This window comes from Musca autumnalis, unplaced genomic scaffold, assembly GCF_047663935.1.
Source record: "Musca autumnalis isolate F117 unplaced genomic scaffold, ASM4766393v1 scaffold_3, whole genome shotgun sequence".
NCBI lineage: Eukaryota > Metazoa > Arthropoda > Insecta > Diptera > Muscidae > Musca > Musca autumnalis.
This window is the reverse complement of record NW_027411866.1, coordinates 239,068,925-239,093,354: the sequence shown is the minus strand read 5'-3', so window position 1 is coordinate 239,093,354 and position 24,430 is coordinate 239,068,925. Positions and strand designations below refer to the sequence as shown.

Sequence of the window (24,430 nt, the reverse complement as noted above, 5' to 3'; positions counted from 1 at the left end):
GCCTCAATTACGATGGTAAACTTTTTTTTCAGGGGCAAGTCCATACTTCTTGAGCAAACAGCCCGAAGGGTGTAAGAACCCCCTATGGCACCATATGTAGTGGCTGGAGATCCACTTCCATAATGGTCAATGTCGATCCATTCCTTTAAGTATCTCCTCCGCAAAACTTTTGATCTTTAATCCTTATCAACATTTTTGTCAGTTCATGCGCCCAACATTTTTAAAACCCCCTAAATACATACGTTTTTTGGGGAAAATTTTTTTCAATATACACAGGCTGAGGGTATATCTCTGTCGGCAAATCCGACTGATACTTTTTTACTTGTATACACAAACTGTCATTTTTTAATATATGAGTTTTATGAAACCCCAAGGAGTGTTTTTTTTTTAATTTAAATATTTTCTTAATTTTTTTAATTATATTTCTTTTGAATTTTTACGGTTTGTGTTTATTGGTGTATGACAAAAATCCTGCCAGCACCAACTAAATTGACTAATGAGCACGATAACTCACGAATTGAGTACCGATTTAGCCGAAATATTGGACAAACTACTTCCGGCACCGACAAAAGTTAAATTTTGTAATTAATTTCAGTTTAATAACTATTCTAGGATTGTTTTGAAAATTTTATGGAAGGTATTCCTTGTGGTCCTGTTTATAGCTATAAGATGTTTTTTGTAGGCATGTCCATGTCTGAATAAATTGTGTCATTCAATGTCTTAAATTAATGAAAAAAGTCCCCTATTTGGGGGCTTTCGACCATTGTGAAATAAATACCAAAAAAATAAGTGTGGAGTTTCAATTTTTTATATCTATTTTATAAGCAACAAAAAAGATACACTTACATTTTTTAGCCCCACCCTCCAAAACATAACTCCGGAATTTTGATAAGTGCCTTTTTTGCTTGCCATTATGTTTGCAGAACCCAATGTGCAATTGTTAGAACCGAATGTTCTATATCTTGATGAAAAGCCGCCAAAAATTGTTAAGAACATAAAGGCGCCTAGGAAAGCTGAAAAACATTCCAAAAAGTTGGCCCGGAAGAAAGAAGTCAACAAAAAGAAAACCAAAAATAAAAAACTGAAACACGGAGTTGTTATTAAAAGGGAGAGTATGAATGCAATAACAACAACAGCAACTGGTGGTTATGGAAAAAGTTTAGAAGGTAGTGGTGGAGTTCAGCACACTAAACCCAAATCTCCAATTGCAATTGGCGCTGATGATGATCCACTTTGTACACCAGATATTGACAAAGAAATTAAAATGGAAACAGAAATTGCACACAAAGAAGAAGATCATGAAGCGGAGGAGGAAGAGAAATTCAAAGATTTAATTTTGAAAATAAAAAATAAAGATTATAAAGAAGCCGTCAAAGGCAACATTCAAGAAGATGCCGATGACTGTGAACCCAAAGTTGAGATAACAGCTGAAGAAGAATTTGTTGAAGACGAGGAGGAGGAGGACAATAACGATGATGATGACTACGGTGATGGTGATGGAAGCGATAACAGCAGCGATGACGATAATAATGATGGTGATGCCTATTCCGATGATGAAGATTACGAGGATGAACCGCTAATAATGCTAACCCGTAACCGAGGCCGGCCACGTAAAGATTTTGGCAAATATCGTTATTCTCCTAAAATGGAACAATGTCGTGAGAAATGTAAACAACAATGCCATAGAAAATTTACGGCAGAAGAACGGCGTTCCATATGCGATTACTATTGGTCTCTTAACGACGACCAGCGGGTGAAATATATACGCAAACACATACGAGCCCGATGTGTACGTTTACAGAGGAAACGAATGACCAATCGTGGTGGTAACTGTTGTTACTATCTAAATCGCACACCAGCAGATATAAATAATACTGCGAATTTTGTAAGAGTTTGTCGGAAATTCTTCGAGACCACTCTATGTCTGAGAGATCATGCCATAAAGAAGGCTTTGGAGGGCTATGAACCTGAATCGGAGATAGAGGTAATTAAGCCACTACTGGAGCAGCAAAAAGCCAGCCGGAAATCAGAGGATAAGTCAGATGAAATTCAACAGTATTTAGATCCTGAAACGGGGGATCTTATAACAATTGATCCCAAGGCAAAGAAAACAAAGCCACCAGCATCCGCCAATGAACCAAAAAGAAAGAGGGTGCGTCGTAAACCCGGTGATCCCTTGCCTGAACATCACCCCAAACCCATAAAATGCCAACAACGTTGTATACAAAAATGCCACACGAAATTTACCGAAGAGGAGCGAAAGCAAATTTGTGATATTTTCTGGTCCATGGATTATAAGCGGCGAAAAGATTACATATTGGCGCGAATTGAGACCAAAGAAATTGAATCGGTAACAACACCAGAATTTCGTAAATCAAATAGACCTCCTCGAGCCTATCACACCCGATTCTATTTGGGCTCCGGTCTTCAGGGTGAGAATAAACGTGTGTGTAAACATTTTATGATGTCAACTTTGTGTATATCCCGAATGTTCATCACCAATGCCATTGATTTTGCCGATAAAAATACTGGCTGTTATACAGGATCAGATCGCCGCGGTGGTCACAACACAGCCACAACAAAGTTAAAACCAGAAGACAAGAAACTCATACAAGATCACATAAGCTCCTATCCCACTTGGATGCCAAATAAGAAAAGTAAAACAAAATATCTGCACTACTCATTGAATATTAAGAGAATGTATTTGGACTACAAGGATGTGTGCATGGCACAGCAGCGGGAAATAATGTCCATTAGTTATTATTATAAGGCATTTCATGAAGATTTTACATTATCCTTCCTTACCCACCCTGAACCTAAACGTCGAGGTGGTTTGACAAATACAAATCCAAATATATCACATTATACCGGTCTGGAACCGGGTGGTATGTGGTTAGATGTTAAGGGCGATAAAATGGATATAACACAAAATAATCCAGCCGAAAGTTCTATGAACAGGGCATTAGGATACCGAGCCACCACGACGCACAGCAATACGGCAGAGAGATCTAAGAAAACTGCGACGTGTACAACAACTTCAACTGCTGTTACTGCGCCTGCTGTTATTCCCACTGCTTCTGTTTTAACAGACACCAACTCAAGTATGGGTTCTCTAAGTAATAGCGCTGTCCCTCCAGCCACAACACAAAATCTTATAGCTGCCGCAGCAACAACAACGTCACAGACAGCACAACCCCCCACATCCTCGTCAGCATTTAATTTTAATCAATCACTTAGTTATGCCCATCTCTTGGATCCTGCTTTAAATACAACTTTTATATGTCAACCTCCAACTGCAGCAGCTGCTGCTGCAGCGGCCGCCGCTGCTGTTTCTGTAACCCGCCATGAATTCAATCCAAATATATATGATAGCAATAATTTACCCCACGCCCATGCATCATCCACATCTTCTCTATTTAGAAGACTTTAAATTTTAGTTTTTAAAATATTAAAAAAAATAAATTATTTTTTAATTGTATATAAGATAAGAAGAAGAGTTTTCTTGTATGATATTGAGATGTAAACACGATATAGGAAATCGTTCCAAAACGTGGATCAGATTGCTACATAACCACCCTTATAACGATACAAATTTATTTTGTTGTAATTTGGTGTTAGTTTAGGCTTAGGGATTCTCTCATTTGGAGACCTATGCTGTATTAGATTTATCTTAAAAATATGCAGTAGACAAGAAACAAGTAAAAAAGTGTCAGTCGGCTTTGCCTTCAGCGAACGAAACTTTTACCTCCGCACAGATCGAATGTATTTAAGGTCTCTTCAGAATTTTGTGGCCCTTTATGGACATTTTAACTTACCGACAAAAATGTGGATTAGAAATTAACTGCACTAAGACACAAATGTTGAACTTTTGTAGGGCAGGAACCCTAGAGAGGACCGATATGGGCCATTTTAGAAGATAAACTTAATTTTGACAAAATATTAGGAGATACAAAGTTTGGACCAAATTGGTTACCCCATTCAAGTGATATCGTTCAAGCATTTTAGTGAAATTTTTTTAAATATTGTGAAGAAGTACCGGAATTTGTGGACCGATATTGCCCCATGAAACCAAGTTTGGATATAAAGGGTGTTTTTTTAAGCCCGATAGAACTTGAAATTGTAAAAAATAACACAAAAAATTAAATTGTAATCAAAATTTTTTTTATTCGAAAGATCAATACGTGACATTAACATTTGATTTCGGGCATATGGGCATCGCGGCTGTTCTTGACGAAGTGCATTCTGGACGTCCAATTTTTGGCCACTTTTTCGAGCACTGCTGGCCGTATGTCACGAATAACACGAACAATGCTGGCCTCCAAGGCATCAATTGTTGCTGGTTTATCAGCATAAACCAGTGACTTCACGTAGCCCCACAGGAAATAATCGAGAGGTGTCAAATCGCACGACCTTGGAGGCCAATTGACAGGTCTACTTCTCGAAATCAACTTATCGCCAAATTTTGATTTCAATAAGTCGATGGTTGCGTTCGCCGTATGGCACGTAACGCCGTCCTGTTGAAACCACATCTCCTCCGGATCAATGTCATCCATATTTTCAAACAAAAAATCATTGATCATGGTGCGGTAACGATCTCCATTGACCGTAACGCGAGCTCCGGGCTCATTTTTGAAGAAATAAGGTCCGATGATGCCACCAGCGTGAAAACCGCACCATACGGTGCATTTTTCTGGATGTAATGGAGTCTGTAGGGTCTCTTGTGGATTGGTCTCACTCCATATGCGGCAATTTTGCTTATTAACAAACCCGTTAAGCCAAAAATGAGCCTCATCGCTGAACACAATTTTGCGATAAAACAACGGGTCATTTGCCAACTGCTCTAGAGCCCAATCGGCGAAAGAACGACGCATATAATGGTCTCGTGGCTTCAATACCTGCACCAGCTGGATCTTATACGGGTGTAGGCCGAGATCTTTGCGCAAAATTTTCCACGTAGTGGACGGACAGAGCCCCAATTCCTGCGACCGACGACGAATCGATAAATTTGGATTTTCTTCCACACTTTCGTTTACAGCGGCGATATTGTCTTCAGTACGCACATTCCTTCGACGTGCTGGTGTTATTGCATCATCTAGAGAGTATGTGGTACGAAATCTATCCACAGTTCGACGAATGGCTTGTTCAGATGGACGATTATGTACGCCATACAAATGACGAAGTCTATAAGTTGCGCGAATCGACGACTGATTTTCAAAGTAAATTTGGATAATTTCGTAGCGTTGTTCAAGCGTGAGTCTATTCATGATGATTTGTCAGAGTATACTGAAACAAATAAAAAAAAGTTTCATCAAAATTTAATTTTTTGTGTTACTTTTTACAATTTATGGGCCGATTCCGTACAGCGAGGCGAGTCGTGTCGCGTTGCCAGTTGCAATTTTTCCATTACGTGTGGCAAAAGTCGCACGTAATGTTCATTTTCCGGCGACAACAAATTAGCTGTCGCCGTTCATTTTTACTAACGAATAAAATAATAATAAAATAAAATAATAAGAATAAAAATAAAATAAAAATAACTTGTTATCGACGATTATTTTCTATCGCTGTACGTAGTGCATTTTTTAAATTTTGTCGCAGAGACGATAGACGACGCGACATGACTCGCCTCGCTGTACGGAATCGGCCCATTAAAGTTCTATCTAGCTTAAAAAACACCCTTTAATATGACGAAGACCAAATGTTGGACCAAATCGGCTGAACAGTTCGAGAGTTAATCTGTTCTCCGACCGCCACATGTAGTGACATAGGGAATTTTACACCTTTCGGGCTGTTTTCCCAAGAAATATGGACTTGCCCCTGAAAAAGCTTTTTGCACCTTTCCGGCCATTTTCTCATGAAGTATGGACTTGCCCCTGAAAAAAATTTTACCATCGTAATTGAGGCAGCGAATGCAAGCTGCTTCAACAAAAATCAACGTGATTCGATTGCAGGTCTTAAAGTGAACTTATCCGAAATTTAGTGTGGGAGGTACCGGATGTAGTGGAGAAATATAGTCCATATTTGAACCTGATATATAACTGGTAGATATATTAGGATGTGTAAAGTATGGTATTCGTATTCGGCCACTCCCTTCAAGAGTTACCGTCCGAACAATTGTTCCGAACATTTTTGGACTTTTGTGGGGGAGGTACCTGAAGGAGTGGACCGATATGGCTTATGTTCGAACTTAAACTATCTATGTTTGGACAAAATATTACTAAGGCCAAATTTTGGACCGAATCGGCAGATCCGTTCGAGAGTTGTCTTGCGCTCCAACCACCTCACACGGTGCCACAGGGGTTTTTTTGCAACTTTGGGGCTATTTTCTCAGGAAGTGTGGACTTACTGTATCAACCGGTTTGGTCAAACACCTCGTAATATTTTTTCTTTTCAAACTTATCGGACCCCTGTTACGACGGCCTCTAAAAACATAATTATAAATATTGAGTAAATATTAGCTGTGCAAGATCCACAAAAATCTGCCTTCCAACTTGCTTAACACCACGTTGGACGCCAGTTATAAGCAGATGATTGCGACTAACTAGGCCTTATAGCTAACAATACGTTCTGTTAGGGAACGGTGTACATTTACCCAGTGCTGATATTGAAAACGTTTTACATGATCACTTTGGGCGCCACTTACGAAATACAAGTTATTAATATTAAATTCCTGCCGAGGAAATTAAGATAATTCACAGACATTAGCCTATTTTTAGCAAACAAAACTAGCCCCTCCAAGTTTCTCCGAAATGTTGATAAGTGCCTCTTTTTGCTTGCCATATGTTTGCAGAAACGTCCAATGTGCAATTATCTGAACCCAATGTTCTTTACCTTGATGAAAAGCCGCCAAAAATTGTGAAATCACAAAGAACAACAAAAACAAAAAAGACGAACAAAATTAAAGTGGATAAAACAAAACATAAGAAGCCAACGAAAAAGTCAAAAAGCAAAATGGCAGCTGTCACGAAAGAAACGGCAACAGATGATGGTGATGATCCTCTCTTTACCATGGATAAACCCATAAAAATGGAAATTGATATGGACAAATCACATAAGGAGCATAAAGACGAGGAAGATTATAAACATGATGATATTGAAATGAGTCTAATGGGCTTGGAGGAAAGGAAATATCACAGTTTCGATGCAAAGGAATTGTGTGAAACGCAACTTAAGTATGAAAGCAACGAAGAAAATGTAGAATCGGAGGATGATGATGATGCATATGGTGATTTTCAAGATGATTCTGAGGACTCTTACAAAGCTGCTTCCTCTTCCACCACAGAGGATGAAGAAGATGATGATGAACCATTAATTGTGATTGCCAAAGGTAATGGACGTCGAAGGGAGAAAAGCAAAAAGATGCCACGTATGGAACGTTGTCGAGATGCCTGTAAACAAAAATGTGGTCAAAAATTTACCATCGAACAAAGGCAAAGGATGTGCCAGCACTTTTGGTCTCTTACAAAGGAAGAGAAAAAGCAATATTTACGTCAGCATATCCGAGCCAAGGTAACACGTTATATACACCTAAAGAAAAAAACCTCCAAAAGTTGTTTTGCCTATTATTTGGATGGAGAAGAAGTTTCACCCGTCAATATCGATCAAAAAGACAAGAATCTCATACGGGTTTGTCGTAAATATTTTGAATCCACATTGCACACCTCATGTTATACCATCAAAAAAGCCTTGGAGGGTTATAAACCAGAACCGGAATTTGTTGTGCAACAAATTAAAAAGCAAATTGAAGAAGTAACACCACAACAATTGCTTGATCCTGAAACCGGAGATCTCATAACAATTGATGCCAAGGCAAAGAAACCCGAAACACCAGCATCCGCCGCCAATGAACCAAAACCCAAAAGGGTGCGAGTGCGACGTAAACCCGGTGATCCCTTGCCAAAACGTTATCCTAAACCCATAAAATGTCAAGAACGTTGCATACACAAATGTCACACGAAATTTACCGAAGAGGAGCGCAGGCAAATTTGTGATATTTTCTGGTCCATGGATTATAAACGGCGAAAAGATTACATATTGGCACGAATTGAGAAAAAAGAAATTGAAGCGGTAACAACACCAGAATTTCGTAAATCAAATAGACCTCCTCGAACCTATCACACCCGATTCTATTTGGGCTCCGGTCTACAGGGCGATAATAAACGTGTATGCCAACATTTTATTACGTCAACATTGTCTATATCCCAGAAATTCATAAGCAATGCCATTAATTATGCCGATAAAAATACTGGCTGTTATACCGGGTCTAATAGCCGACGTCCGCATAATGCAGGCACCACAAAGCTTAAAGAAGAAGATAAACAACTCATACAAGATCACATAAGGTCCTATCCCACATGGATACCACCAAATAAGAAGAGTAAAACAAAATATCTGCATTATTCATTGAGCATTCAAAGGATGTATTTGGATTACAAGGATGTGTGTACGGCGCAGCAGCGGGAAATTATGTCCATGTATTTTTACTCAAAGGCATTCCATGATGATTTTAAATTATCCTTTCTTATACACCCTGAACCTAAGCGGCGATGTAATCTAACAAATAATCCAAATATATCACATTATACCGGTCTGGAACCGGGTGGTATGTGGTTAGATGTTAGGGGTGATAAAATGGATGCAACACATAATAATCCAGGTGAAAGTTCTATGAATAGGGCCTTGGGATACCGAGCCACCACCACACACATTAATCCGGCAAAGAGATCTAAAAAAACTATGGCGACAAGCACAACAACTTCAACTGCCGTTACCTTGTCAGCTGCTTTTCCTGATGCCTATGTCTTAACAGACACCAACTCCAGCGTTGGTTCTCTAAATAATAGTGCAGCAACACAAAATCTTGTAGTTCCTGCAGAATCAACAACATCACGGATAACACAACCCCAATTCTTGTCAGCATTTAATTTTAATCAATCACTAAGTTATGCCCATCTCTTGGATCCTGCTCTAAATACAAGTTTTATATGCCAACCTCCAACTGGAGCTGCTGCTTCCGCAGCCGCCACCGCTGCTTCTGTCACCCGGCACGAATTCAATCAAAATATATATGATAGCAATAATTTGCCTCATGCCCATTCGTCCTCTACATCTTCATTATTTAGAAGATCTTAAATTTTGTTTAAGTTTTTAAAAAATAAATAATTTTTAATTGTATATAAGAAGTTTTCTAGTACCATATACACAATACACAATATAGGAAATCGTTCTAATAAGTGAATCAGGTTGCCATAACCACCTTTGTAACGATACAAAGTTATTTTGTTATAATTTGATGTTAGGTTGGGTTTCGGAATCCTCTCACTTTTGGAGACCTTTGCTTCATTGGATTTATTGTAAATATAAAAAATATATATAAATATAATAGCCAAGTAAAAAGGAGTAAATCGGAAAAGATGAAGAAGTAAAAAGGATTAATGTGGCTTTGGCGACAGCTATAAATCTTCGCTGCACAATGGTTCATAAATCGATTTTCCTTGTCAAAACTCCAAATTATTGGCATCATAGATTGTTAATTTCTATATGCGATTCGATGATTACTATGATAATGAAACTAAGGAAACAAAAAAAAAAAAAAAAAAAAAAAAAAAAAAAATTGGCCCGAAATATTGGGAGGTGTGGGCGCGGCTTGCTCATGAAGGCGGCAATTTTTTGGAAAATATGCAATTTTTTCAAATTTCTGGAGAAAGAAGTAGCTATTTCTTGGAAAGTATAACAGATATTGTGTTCATTGTTTTTGTGTTAGGTTGGTCGAATTGTTGCATTTAAGAAACTTTTTAATAAATTACAGTAGAGTTTACACATAGTGAGCTATTTTATTTTTCCTCAGGTACCAAATTTTAGTGAAATTCCAAATTGTGTGAAGTAGAACTTTTATGTTCGCAACAGACAGGTCGCATTTATAATCCGATTCAGCTGAAATTTGATTTGACCATCGTAAATGTTTTCCAACCCTATATAAAGTTCAAAGAAGATCTGTATCTGGAAACTAATTCCGGTACTTTCTTCACAAAAGTTCAAATTTTTTACATAAATCCAGTTAAGCAATCCATTTTTCGTGAGGCCAATAGGCGTGATAGGGTGGATATTTACTGACATTTTTTTCCACCAACAAAGGCCGAAAGGAGTGGATGGTGGCTACTATAAATATCGAAATGAGTGAAGAACATTGGTTTAACCTTGGCATATCGTAATATTTCTCTCAAACTTAAATCATTTTCGAAGATGAAGTATGTAGGACAACTCTTATATCGGACAACTCACTCACAAAAAAAATTTTACTTGACTTCGTCTGGGGAAGTCAATGTTGGCCTATGGGCCCCGAAACATCGAAATATTTAGGGTCACTCTTTCGTACATCTCACGCATAAAAGTAGAGTTATGCATATGTTTTGCTGCAGATAGCCTCTTCAATCTCTGTTGTGGTTTTTATTCAAATAGACAGTGTTGAGTGAATTTATCAGTGGAAAAATAGGTGCACTGTCTGTGATACCTAACCTTAAAAATGTCCATCTTGGGCTCCACTTTTAAATTTGAAAATAACGGGTGATTTTTTATCTATTATCTTTTTGGCAACACTGGTTTAAATAGCTGACGTACGTTTCGTGTTTTGTTTCACTGTCAAACATCTTCAGTTTGGTCTATAATTCAACAATAAATCGTCTTACAAACGAACAACGCTTGCAAGAATGCAAGAATTGAAGGCGAACGACCTACCGCAACGTAGAATTTTTGGTGAATGGGCTCTTGGAAAGTTGGCCGAAGATATACTTTTTTTATCGAAAAATTGTGTTCAGCCGCCTAGATCGTGCGATTTAACGCCTTTAGACTATTTTTTGTGGGGCTATGTTAAAGCTCATGTCTATACACAAATACCCGCTTCAATTGACGCATTGGAAGACAACATTTATGCATTTATTCACGAGATACCGGCCGAAATGTTGGAAAGAGTATGCCAAAATTGGACTAAGCGGATGGACCATTTGAGGCGCAGTCACGGTCAACATTTGCATGAAATAATCTTCAAACATTAAATTATATGGACCGTTCTATCGATTCAAATAAAGATTTCACGAATTTTTCTGAATTTTATGTGTTTTTTTTTTTTTTTTTTTTTGAAAACTTTCCTATAGTTCTTAAAAAATCACCCGTTACATATCTGGATAAATTTTATAAGAAACCACTTATTCTTATTATTATTATTTATATTTTTTATAATTTTGTCTAATTTTGTCACAAATGGCGCCACTGTCACGTCCAGTTTTTGCTGCAAATAGTCTTTGTGATTTTCTGTCATGGATATTATTAATGAAAACTGTGTTGATTGGATATATCAGTGAAATAATAAGGTCCACGTCGGCGTTACCTAACTCCACAAATGTCCACCTTGGGCGCCACTAATGAGTTCTAAAATGCATATCGTGAAACTTTATAAAGTCGCTATCAGGCCATCTGTTTTTTAACATGTATGTTGTCACTTTTGGTACACTAATATACAGACCAGCTGATGTCATACATGTGAAAAAGCAGATGGTCTGATGGCGAATTAAGAAACAACTCATTCCCATTATTATTTAAATGTAAACATTCTTCCTACCATTTCCCACATAACGAATCACACGTTGGGTGCCAATCTGAGCATATGTCTCTTAGAACAGTATATAGTCAATTGAATAAATCTTGTGTGTGTTCGAAGCTGGATAATATTAATCTATTTTTAGCCCCGAAACTTACCTCAACATATATCCGAAATGACTCAAATATTTAGGGCAACTAATTGTACATCATCCACACAAAAGTAAATTTACGTCCAGGTTTTCGCTGCAGACTTTGTGTGATCACTCCACTTTTTTAGGTCCAGGGTTTTGCTGCAGATAGTCATTGTAATTTATTTTATTTATGAACTTTATTTATTTGTTGATTGGATTTGTCAGTGGAATTATTAGGTCGTGAAAAGACTTATTCCCATTAATATTTAAATTTAAGTTCTATGAGAGGAAATAACGTATTCCCATTAATATTTATACCCTCGGCCTTTAGGCTAAAGAGGGTATTTACACTTTGATACGACCAAAAATGTGCCTCATAGAAATAATGGTTTTAGACACCAAGTATGTTTGTACGATATCCGTTTCAGACAAATTTGAGTAGATCTAGCAATGTCCGTCCGTCTGGCTGTCTGGTGCGCACGATAACTCTCGAACGGATCAATCGATTCGGTTCAAATTTTGGGTATCGACATATCGTCGGTGTCATGCTTAAGTGTTCCATACGCCATTTTTCACTTTTTGAGATACAGGTGGTTTCTAGGGTTTTCCGGTATGCTCTTTCTGAATTTCTAGTCGGCTTTCTCCTATCTGCTCTAGTTTCCGAGATATCCACGCCTCGATGGGAAAGCATAAACTTTTTTCAGTTATGAAATTAATATTTTAAAAACTTACAAGTTTAAAAACACATTTCAAAAATCAGAATTTTAATTTTCAATTTAGAAGTATTTAAATTATTGAGGCAAAGATGGAAAAATTTTTTGTCACTGTGATTTACAATATTTCACATTTGTGTCATAAGTGCGGATATGGAACAAATCGACAAAAATTCTTTTTTTAAAAAAATCTCTATAACATTTATATTCCAATACATATTCCCCTAAATTTTTGCAAATATGTTCTATACACTATTACTAATATTTTAAGTCAAAAATATAAATATTTGCTTTAGTCAGCTCCACACAGTTGTGACTCAAAACATTAAAATGCGATTATCTCAAAACAGGCAATTGGCGTATGGAACACTTAAGCATGACACCGACGATATTTTGTCCAGATTCGATTTAAGTTCGAAGATGGGCCATATAGGTCCACTCCTTCAGGTACCTCCCCCACAAATGCTCAAAAATTGTCGCAAAACTTGTGCGCACGATAACTCAATCGGTCCACTCCTTCAGGTACCTCCCACACAAAATTTCGGAAATGTTCAGTTTAGGACCTGGTCTCGAATCGCTTTGATTTTTGTTTACGCAAGTTGTATTCGCTGTCCTCTATACGACGCTGTAAGTTTCATTAGGGGCAAGTCCATACTTCCTGAGAAAATAGCCTGAAAGTTACAAAAAACCCTATGACACCGTGTGTTGTGGTTGGAGCGTAAGATAACTCTCGAACGGATCTGCCGATTTGGTCTAAAATTTGGCTTTCGTAATATTTTGTCCAAACTTAGTTCAAGTTCAAAGATGGATTATATCCGTCCACTCCTTCCGGTACCGCCCCCACAAAAGTTCGAAAATGTTCGGAAAATTTGTGCGTACGACAACTCTTGAAGGGAGTAACCGATTTGGTCCATACTTTGCACATTATGAAATTTCTACCAGACTTAGATGAGGTTCCAATATGGACTCAATCGGTAAACTCCCACACAAAATTTCGGGAAAGTTCAGTTTAGGACCTGCTCTCGAATCGCCTTGGTTTTTGTTGTAACTTCTTGTATTCACTGTCCCCTATACGAAGGTACAAGTATCCTCAGGGGCAAGTCCATACTTCCTGAAAAAATAACCTGAAAGTTGAAAAATAAACCCTATGACACCATGTTTATGGGTGGAAGCGCAAGATAATTCTCGAACGGATATGCCGATTCCGGCCAAAATTTGGCCTTCGTAATATTGTTTCCAAACTTAGTTTAAGTTCGTTGATAAGCCATATCGGTCCACTCCTTCGGAAAAATTGTGCGCACGATAACTCTTGATGGGAGTGACCGATTTGGTCCATACTTTACATATTCTTATAATATCTACCAGATATAGATCAGGGGCCTAATTATGTGATTCGATATCGAGTTGTTTCGACCTGAGTACTCAAAGTTGGGATGACAACATTCGTTATCGAGTAAAATTATCGAGAAATTGAGCATAAATTTGCGAGTAATTTCTCGAGGCCAAATTACCTATCGTAAACAAATAAAATGAAAGATTTCCTTATTGTCTTTTTGTTTAAAATGTAAAAATTGTTGTTTGTTGTCGTTTTATAGAAGAAAAACGATGTTAGTAAATAATTGGCAGCATTTTTTAGACAATATAACAAGAGAAATTGGGAAACGTCCTTTGCAGTCGTTTTGAGAAATTGTGATAAATTTAGAATTAAAATGCATGCAATCATTAACCAAAAATTACTTTTGTAGTCGTTAAAAAATAAGTTGAAAAATAAGCATTTCTGGAAAAAGAAAAAAAATTTAATATTAATAGCCTTTATTGTATAAGGGAAGTACATTTTAAACATTTCATCCCCCGTTGTTTACCAAAGGAAATATTCTCTCAGAGAGGCTAATGCAAAACATCCACCAAACTCTCTCTCATTTATTTTGAGAGAGGATTATTAAGGTAGATGTATCAGCAATCCGTTACAACAATGTCAAAAAGATTTTGCAAGAATTAATAATTTTCTTATTTCCATAGCACAACTTCATTCCGAAATTATTATTGAATGTATTGTTCAACAAATTCCACAAATATTTACATTTTTCATTCATAATTTAGTTTTTTTTTGGTTCTTGCTTTCAAAAAACACCTTTTTTACATCTACCTTCATAATATTCCCTATAGTACACATAGGTTTTCATAGTTCGATTACCGGTTACTCTCGAAACATTCGATCAACGATTTCGATCGAATCTCGTCATGCCGCTTTTTTATCGTGTCGAAATCTTTTTCACGAGCAAATACTCGATCGAATCGAATCACGTAATTAGGCCCCAGGTTCGAATATGGACTATATTTGTCCACTCCATCCCGTACCTCCCACACAAAATGTTGGATAAGTTCACTTTAAGACCTGCTATTGAATCACTTTGATTTTTGTTGAAGCAACTTACATTCGCTGCATCAATTACGATGGTAAAAGTTGTTTCAGGGGCAAGTCCATACTTCTTGAGAAAACAGCCCGAAGGGTGTAAAAACCCCCTATGTCACCCCCATGGTCTATGTCGGTCCATTCCTTTAAGTACCTTTTCGGCAAAATGTTTGAACTTTAATCTTAATTAACATTTTTATCGGTTCATACGACCAAAATTTTGAAACCCCCTAAATACATAATTTTTTTTTGTGAAAAACGTGTTTCAATTTGCACAGGCTGAGGGTAATTCTCTGTCGGCAAAGCCGACTGATACTTTTTTACTTGTTAAATTTAAGTCCTATGACAGAGAAGCCACTCCACAGTCGATATATTTGAATAGCTGCCAAACCAACAGCGAATCTAGTCACATAATTTGATGGTTGTGTGGGTTCGAGTCTCCGGCTTTCCTTTTTCACTTGCAAAAAAATTACGATCATAAAGCTTAACTTTAAACGAGAAAATTAATAAAAGTAAATGTTTAAATTTATCACTTTCTCCTCCCCATTTCCCACATTACGAGTCACACGTTGGGCGCCACTCTGAACATATGTCTCTTAGAACTTTGTGCGGTATATTCAATTGAATACATCTTGTGTGTTTCCGAATGTGGGAAAAATTTATAAAATTTTAGCCCTGAATTTTATTGGATTTGAAAGTTATTAATTAGTTGATACCTAACCCCACAAATGTCCACCTTGGGAACCACTTTTAAATCCAAAAGTGCATATCTCATAAAGCTTATAGAAAGTTATGTTTCCATTGTTATTTAAATCTAAATATTTAAATTTACATATTCCGCCTCCCATTTCCCACATAACGAGTCACACGTTGGGCGCCACTCTGAGCATTTGTCTCTTATATTTAATTGAAAAAATCTTGTGTGTTTTCGATGCTAAGCAACATACACCTATTTTTAGCCATGAATTTTATTGGATTTGCCAGTCTATTAATTAGATAATACCTAAACTCACAAATGTCCAACTTGGGCGCCACTCTGAGCATATGTCTCTTATATTCAATTGAAAAAATCTTGTGTGTTTTCGAAGCTGGGTAACAATAACCTATTTTTAGCCATGAATTGGATTGGATTTGCCAGTCTATTAATTAGATGATACGTAAACCTACAAATGTCCACCTTGGGCGCCACTTCTAAATCCAAGAGTGTATATCTTGTGAAGCTTATAGAAAATTCTTTTTCCCATTAATATTTTAATGAAAAAATTTGAATTTATGTCTTCCTCCTCCCATTTTCCACATAACAAGTCACACGTCGGGCGCCACTCTAAGCATATGTCTCTTAGAACTTTATGCGGTATATTCAATAGAATAAATCTTGTGTCTTTTTGAAGCTGTGCAATATTAATCTATTTTTAGCACTGAAACCCTTACATCCAAATATCTCCGAAATGCTGATAAGTGCCTTTTTTGCTTGCCATATGTTTGCAGAGACATCCAATGTCCAACAATTATTAAAACCCAATGTTCTTTATCTGGAGGAAAACCCGCCAACAATTGTTAAAAAGGCCAAGACCAAAAAGCCCAGAGGCGTAACTAAGAAAACCAACCTGGGCAGGAAATCATCTGCAAGAGGATCTACAAAGAAATTGCAAAGCAAAAAGGAAACAAAAAATAGTCAAAACCTCACCTCTTCAGCCATGAATAAAAATGAAGATCCTCTATATACAGAACCGGAAGTCGAAATTAAAATGGAAATTGAAGGCAGCTGTAATGAAGAGGGTACTTCGGTGAAAGGCAATTATGAATTGAGAAGTGCTCATGAACCGGAGAAAAGCCATATGCAGCAGGATGACAAAGCTTATGATTTTCTTTCCACAGAAGCTAATGATGGTGACGAAGAATTGCTGGTGAAATATGAACCCAAAGATGATGATGATGATGAAGAAGAATATGATGGCGATGATTATGAGGACGGGGACAGTAGTTCTCTGGAGGATTATGAAGACAATGAACCCTTAATCAAGTTGAGCAAACGAAGAGGAAGGCCTCGTCAATATTCAATTGTAGATGACGCTGATAAACGTCCTGGCTTGGCGGTGTGCCGTGATAACTGCAAGCAAAAGTGCACGCAAAAATATACTGAAGATATGCGGCAACAAATGTGCCGCCAGTTTTGGTCCCTAACCAAAGAGGAGAAAGTGGAATTTATACGAAAACACACCAAAACGAAACGTTATGTGCGGATTTTAAAACGTAATACCAAGAGAATGTCTGGTAATAATCGTTGCTATTATTTGGATGGAATTAAAAATCATGCTGAGGATGAGGAAGGAGAAGAAGTTAGAGAGGAGGGAAACAGGCAAGAAACTGATATCACAAGGGTCTGTCGCACATATTTCGTATCTACTCTTTGCCTAAACAATTACTTAATTAAAAAAGCCTTGGAGGGCTTTACACCACCAACGGCTGAGATGCTAGGGAAGCCCTTGGTTATAACTAACAGAGGAGAAGAAGAACAGCAAGAAAATCCAGACAAGTCCAAGGAAAACGATTGTGAAATTGAACAATATTTAGATCCAGAAACGGGTAATCTAATTAAACTAAATCCAAAAGCGGAGAAACAAAAGCCAGGTGAAGATAAACCCAAATACAAAAGAAAAACTTTAAAAACCGCAGAGAAACGCCAACGTAATCCCAAACCCATAAAATGTGCCGAACGTTGTATATACAAATGTCACACGAAATTTACCGAAGAGGAACGTAAACAAATCTGTGATGCCTTTTGGTCTCTCGACTATAAACGTCGCAAAGATTTTGTTTTGGCTCGAATCGAAAAGCGGGAAATTGAAACAGAACGGGCACCAGAATTTCGCAAAACCCAAAGGCCACCAAGAGCCTATCACACCCGATTCTTTTTAAAGTCTCCAACGAGTAATGAAAATATACGCGTCTGTAAACATTTTATGATGGCAACCCTATCCATAGTTCGTACCTTCATTACAGATGCCATAGATTTTGCCGATAAAAATACTGGCTGTTATACAGGATGTGATCGGAGAGGTCTAAATGTTCCGCCGAAAAGAGTCCCTGACGATTGTATGCAAATTATAAAAGATCACATTGCATCCTATCCGACATGGATGCCAAATAAAAAAAGTAAAATTCGATGTCTACATCACACCCTGAGTATGAAACGTATGTACGATGATTACAAGAAGATGTGTGAGGAACGGCAAATGCAATTTGTTGGCCCCACTACCTATAGAAAAGTTTTTCACACAGAATTTCGTCTAAGCTTTTTATGTGATCCAGTGCCAAAACGTGGTATTGGTCTTCTTAAAAACAATCCTAATATTTCTCACTATACCGGTATCGAACCAGGTGGCATTTGGTTAAATTCCCAAGGAGAAAAGTTAGATTTGGAACTTCAGCATCCTGCCCGGAGTTTTATGAACATTTCACGAACAACGAAATTGAAGGAGGGAGAGGCAACAACTAGCGGACATTTAGCCATTTCGGAAAGCCCTTCAAGTTCTGAACGTCCTAATTGCTCAACAATTTTTTGGAATACTGAATCCACGAATGTGACTCCAAATCTTTCATCATCATCAACTTTTGGTTTATATCCAAATGTTAGTTATGGTCCCTGGATGGATGGAATTTTAAATTCAACAAATCCCCTACTCGGAGGTCAATCTACTACAGCTGTCATCCATCGAGAATTTAGGGCAGATTCATATGAAAATATTCCTCAACCGGCCCATACTTCCTCATCCACAGGCGCTTTATTTAGGAAACTTTAGTTGAATTGTTTTGTTTAAACTTCACGAAATAAATGTTGAACTAATTCATTTTTTTGGAATTGAAATTTGTTATAAATTTGTAAGGGAACAAGCCGATAATATTTGTAATAATTTGGAAAACTTTGTAGAACAGCCTGTATTTTGGAAGTTTATTATCGTGTTCCACGATGAAATATACTGGTATATTCCTCCACTATTCAGACAGTATTGCATTTAAATAGCGGGTTGTCTCAGTTATCATGACCACAACATGGGCCCCGAAATGTTTCAATATTTAGGGCCACTCGTTTGTACATCTCCCGCACAAAAGTACAGTTACGTCGATTTTAAATGCTGAAAGTCTTTGCGATCTCTGTTATAGATTTTATTCATGTAGGTGATACCTAATCCCACCTTGGGCGCCACTTTTAAATTCAGAAGGGAATATCTAGTGAAGCTTATAAAAAATCATTTTTCCCATTATGATTTAAGTATAAACATTTGAATTTATCCCTTCCACCTCCAATTTCCCACATAACGAGCCACACGTTGGGCGCCACTCTGAGCATATGTCTCTTAGAACTTTATGCGGTATATTCAATTGAATGAATCTTGTGTATTTTCGATGCTGAGTAACAATGACATATGTTAAATTCAACAAATTGGAGGCCAATCTGCAGCTATCATCCAACCAGAATTTAGTAATTTTTTTTTTTTCAAAATATTCCTCACACGGCCCATGCGTTTTCCTCGTCCATATGGCAAGTATAAACATTTGAATTTATCCCTTCAACCTCCCATTTCTCACATAACGAGTAAAACGTGGGCGCCACTTTTAAATCTAAAATTGCAAATCTAGTGATAGTCAAAATAGGTGATACCTAACCCCACCATGGGCGCCACTTTCAAATCTAAAATTGCAAATCTAGTGAAGCTTATAGAAAATCCTTTTTCCCATTATGATTTAAATATAAACATTTGAATTTATCCCTTCCACCTCCAATTTCCCACATAACGAGCCACACGTTGGGCGCCACTCTGAGCATATGTCTCTTAGAACTTTATGCGGTGTATTCAATTGAATGAATCTTGTGTGTTTTCGAAGCTGAGTAACAATGACATATTTTAAATTCAACAAATTGGAGGCCAATCTGCAGCTATCATCCAACCAGAATTTAGTGCAATTTTTATCAAAATATTCCTCACATGGTCCATGCGTCTTCCTCGTCCATAGGGCCATTATTTAGAAAACTTTAGTTTTAATTGTTTAGTTTAAGCTTTTCAAAATAAATGTTAAATTTATTATCGGGTATGTGATAAAAACCGAATCGACTCGATTTGCAGAATCGAAATGGTATATAATCGGAATGCCGTTGATGATATATATAGTTTTGCTTCGCAAACGCCCCTTATTTGAATAATATTTTTAAAATCCATTTTCAATTTCATTAAAATATTCACCGAAATTGGAGTTACACGATTTCGATTTATGGCAAAACGAGTCGAATCGTTTTCCATCACACACCTGTATATTTTTGAAAATTGTTTTTAATATATTTATTTGTAAGAGAGCAAGTGGAGGATATTTTAAGTAATTCTGAAAACTTTGTAAGACAGCCTATATTTGAAAAATAGGTTACCAGTAAATATTATATCAGCAAGATTCTCTAAAACCTGGCTTCCAACTTATTTGTTTTCGTAGCCCCACGTTGGGCGCCAGTTATAAGTAAATCCTTTATTCTGAAAACTTTGTAAGACAGCCTATATTTGAAAAATAGGCCACCAGTAAATATTAGATCAGCAAGATTCTCTAAAACCTGGATTCCAACTTATTTGTTTTCATAGTTCCACGTTGGGCGCCAGTTATAAGTAAATGCTTCATTATAACATTCATTTTAATTTTTGCTAAGTAGGGTATCTATGTTCTGATATGGCTTAAAATATGCCTTTGAACTTGATCTATGCTTCATTCTTTCCTGTACCCGAACCTTCTCCACAAAAGTTCAACACTTTTGAACTTCAACCCAGTTTAAGGTTACTTTTGTTGTTGTTTAGTTTTCTGGTCCGGTTCCTCCTCACTGTCCAGATTCAAAAAATCCTGCAACCTGGACTGGCTGGGTACATAAAGAATCAGGAGACAGGTGAGTGTTTTTGGCTGGACAGTTAATGGCTATATTACGCAATATGTTTTTCACATGTAAGACATCAGCTGGTCTGTATATTAGTACACCCAAAGTGACATACATACATGTGAAAAAGCATATCGCACCTGTTCAACAAAAGGGTAGTAACTTAAAATGTTCTACTTTTCAGTAGAGACAAAAAATGATTTATGTTAATGTTAAAGGTATAATACACAAAAAAACTATGCCATCGTAAAGATATATTTTTTATTACACTACAGCACTGGATTTCTTTTTATTTCATTAAGTATTTGGTCATATTTCTAACAATTTTTCTAGTTACTACCATTTTGTTGAAACAAAAGTTTGTTTAGGTAGAGAAATTATTTCGACTTGTGCCCCTTTAACTGAATAAATGGGCGGCGATTGATAACATAAAGAGGGAACAATTCGAAATACTACTCTTTTGCTGAAAAAATCGCGATGTAAATGCCTGAAACATGTGGGCGCAACATGAAATATGTCTCTTTTGTCGATACAGAGTAGTTATTCTGAAGAGATGACAATTGACTTATCGGTATTTTTTGATGAAAGAGTAGACAAAACAATGGGAGTTTTTTACAGTAGGTGGAGTTGATTATTATGTATCGCTTTTTGATGAAAAGTGAAAAATTCAAAATTTAGAGTTACTACCCTTTTGTTGGACAGGTGCGATATGGTGTAATATAGCCATAAAAATGCATGTGTTTAGTTGTGCATGTGTTGAGAATTGCATTGTCCGGATCTTAACGGGGCTAAAATCACTCTTGCTTGCCTTGGTAGCTGGCGTTCTTTTCCCGAGTACAGAGGTCCCGTACTTGTAGTAATTTTTATTCTATGGAGCCTGATCGGAGGTTAGATTATGGTACCGCGGGTGTCAGGAGCACCTATTGCTAGCATCGCGGATCGCATGTGGAGTTGCATTATCATCCGGGTGTCTAAACCACAGAAATACAGAAGTGTTAAATAGGCTCCGCCTCAAACCAAAGGGGAGAATACGCCCATAATGGTATGAACAAATTGGTACTCACATTTCGGTGTTGGGGGCGCTGTTGAGAGCACCGTGGAGTTAGACCGGAAGGTAGATACCCATGTTAATCCTGATATATCTGTACCTTTGTACTGTCTGCGCAACTGCATTAGCGTGCATGATAGGCTCTTTGATTTGGAGTTTTTCGCTTTGCAACTCTCTAAATCGTGAAGATCTCTCCTAACGTGCCTCGGTGGGCGAAGCCTGCTCACTAGTTCATGGTAGGGATGCTCACGGCGGTAACACCCAATCAAGTACTGCATCGACATCTTGTTGTGTTGATGTGCCGGTAAAACCTTCGTTTCCTCATGAAGATGGTCCACTGGGTGGCATTCTGGCAGATTTAAATATTCTTCCTAGCGCTAACATTTGCGTAACATACTGGCGCCGCATAGCTTACCACAGACCGGTCTGTTGCTTCATAAGAGGTCAACGAGGTTTCTTTGTTAGCACACCAAGTGCTGCCGGCCAGCGATTTGAGGACATTGTTCCTACTTCTGATCTTATCGCAAATGGCCATAGCTTGCGCGGACGACTTAAGCATGCTATCGAACGTTACACCCCAATATTTTGAGGTAGTTAGTGGTCGGAATCAGTGCACAATCGACCAATATCATCATTGGGAGCTTCATTTAAGCCGTCCAAGTGGTGAATAGTGTGCCAGAGGATTTAGCGGCGGATATTTTCAGTTTCAGTTTCCCTTTATTTATAAAATGTTACAGATTTTAAAACAAACTTGTAAATTATATAAAAGTTCACGAGTAACATAGTGCGTCTACGAATTCTCCCCATCTTTATCGATCGTTAGATAGAATTTTTGCTTGGTCCAGGGAAGATTGCGAGAGAGACATTACTTCTGCACAACACGGATCCATGTATTTCGAGGCCTGCCAGGATTTCGTTGGCCTTGTGGGTTCCAATCTAGAGCTTGCCTTGACATTTCACCAGAAGGTTTCCTCAAAATATGGCCAATCCATGTCCATTTGCGTCTGCGGATTTTATGTTCTATTGGATTGCAGTTCGCCATCGCGTAAAGTTGCTCATTAGTTACCCAGTTAGGCCAAAAAAATTCGCAGGATTTGTTTGAGTTATCTGTTCTAAAAGGCGTGAATCTTCCTAAGAGAGACCTGTGTTATACTCCAGGTACTGCAACCATATAAAAGGACAGATTTTATACAGCTGTTGAAAACTTTGTTGATTCAGTCGATAATATAGGCATTTGAACCTCCGTCTTTGCAGATTGTGCTTCCTAGGTAGACTGGATGGTAGACTTCTCTATATACTCGAACAACTTGGCATGGTTGGCGATATCGAAGGCCTTCGAACCTGATGCACGGCCTGTTTTGGTTCGAGCGGCTGCAGCTGTGATATTTTTCCGAAAAATTCTCTCAGATTCAGTCCCCTCTTTGGAGTAACTGATTGGTCCAAACTTTGTACATCGCAATATTTGTATACCCTCAGCATTTATGCTAACGAGGGTATATACACTTTCATACGGGCAAAATGTGCCTCATCGAAATAATGGTTTTAGTATGTTTGGACGAAATGTGTTTCAGACAATTTAGAGTCGATTGAGCAATGTCCGTCCGTCTGTCTGTCTGGCTGGCTGTAGCGCACGATAACTCTCGAACGGGTCAACCGATTTGGTCCAACATTTGGTCTTCGTCTCAAACTAAGTTTCATTGGGCAATACCGGTCCACAACTTCAGGTACTTTTCCCCAATATTTAAAAAAATTTCACTAAAATGCTAGGACGATATCTCTTGAATGGGGCAACCATTTGGTACCCTAAAGGTACCTCCCCCACAAAGGTTCAACATTTGTATCTTAGTGCAGTTCATTCCTAATCCACATTTGTGACGGCAAGTTCAAATGTCCAAAAAGGGCCACAAAATTCTGAAGAGACCTTAAATACATTCGCTCTGTCCGTATGTGAGAGTTCAAGAGCCCTTCGAGAATTCTTTTGATATTTTTACCGAAGGTGGGCAAGTCCACACTTCGTTCAGGTACCTCTCTCACAAAAGTCCCAAAATGTTTGCATATGTGGATTTTAAGCTCTTTTTTAGGATTGTTTAAAAATTATCACCGAAGGTAGTCCTTGTGGTCCTGATTACAAGAATATATGAATTAATTCTCTTTCGAGTTGAGCTATTTTGACCTAAGAGGTACATTGGAAAATTAGGAATACACCGAAGCCCCACACATTCAACCACTATGCTACGTTTCACGGCTGGTTAGACCGATCATCAGGTATATTGAATTGTGTTTTTAGTGGGTGGATGAAGGCTAAGCTTGGAAACTAGCATTTATATCACAAATCATTCGAAATTTGGCTGGTAACCCTATTTTTCAATGCTTTCTTACAAATACTAAGGCAGCTTTTTTCCACCTTTATTTTATTTGTCCTTCTGTATCAGAAGATTTTGATCATCAATATTTGTCATCGGAATCTTTGACAAGTTGATGGTGGCTTAGAACGCTAAGACGCCCTCAACCGTGTCACTTGGTTGTTGGAGTCCCAGGTTCGAATCCCAGCCTGGCTCATGCTAAAATCATTTTTTGTTTTGCCGTATTAAGGCGAAGGTCATTTTGAGAGAGATATTTGAA

At 37.7% G+C, this 24,430-nt stretch overlaps 1 protein-coding gene across 6 annotated transcripts in view; it reads left to right on the top strand.

The window, feature by feature from the left end:
* LOC141399191 (hsc70-interacting protein 1-like) overlaps nucleotides 1-24,430 on the top strand; it is a 55,037-nt gene that overhangs the window by 3,929 nt on the left and 26,678 nt on the right. The window contains exon 3 of one of the 6 annotated variants that reach the window (XM_073977425.1): nucleotides 16,338-18,711. The exons of 3 other annotated variants lie outside the window; for them this stretch is intronic. In XM_073977425.1, the coding sequence (XP_073833526.1) occupies nucleotides 16,338-18,652 (2,315 nt within the window). In that variant the 3' untranslated portion in view covers nucleotides 18,653-18,711. Of the gene's footprint in view, nucleotides 1-923; nucleotides 3,495-6,787; nucleotides 9,180-16,337; nucleotides 18,712-24,430 lie in introns of those variants that run through there. 2 more of the 6 variants (XM_073977424.1, XM_073977420.1) reach the window with 2 other exon arrangements.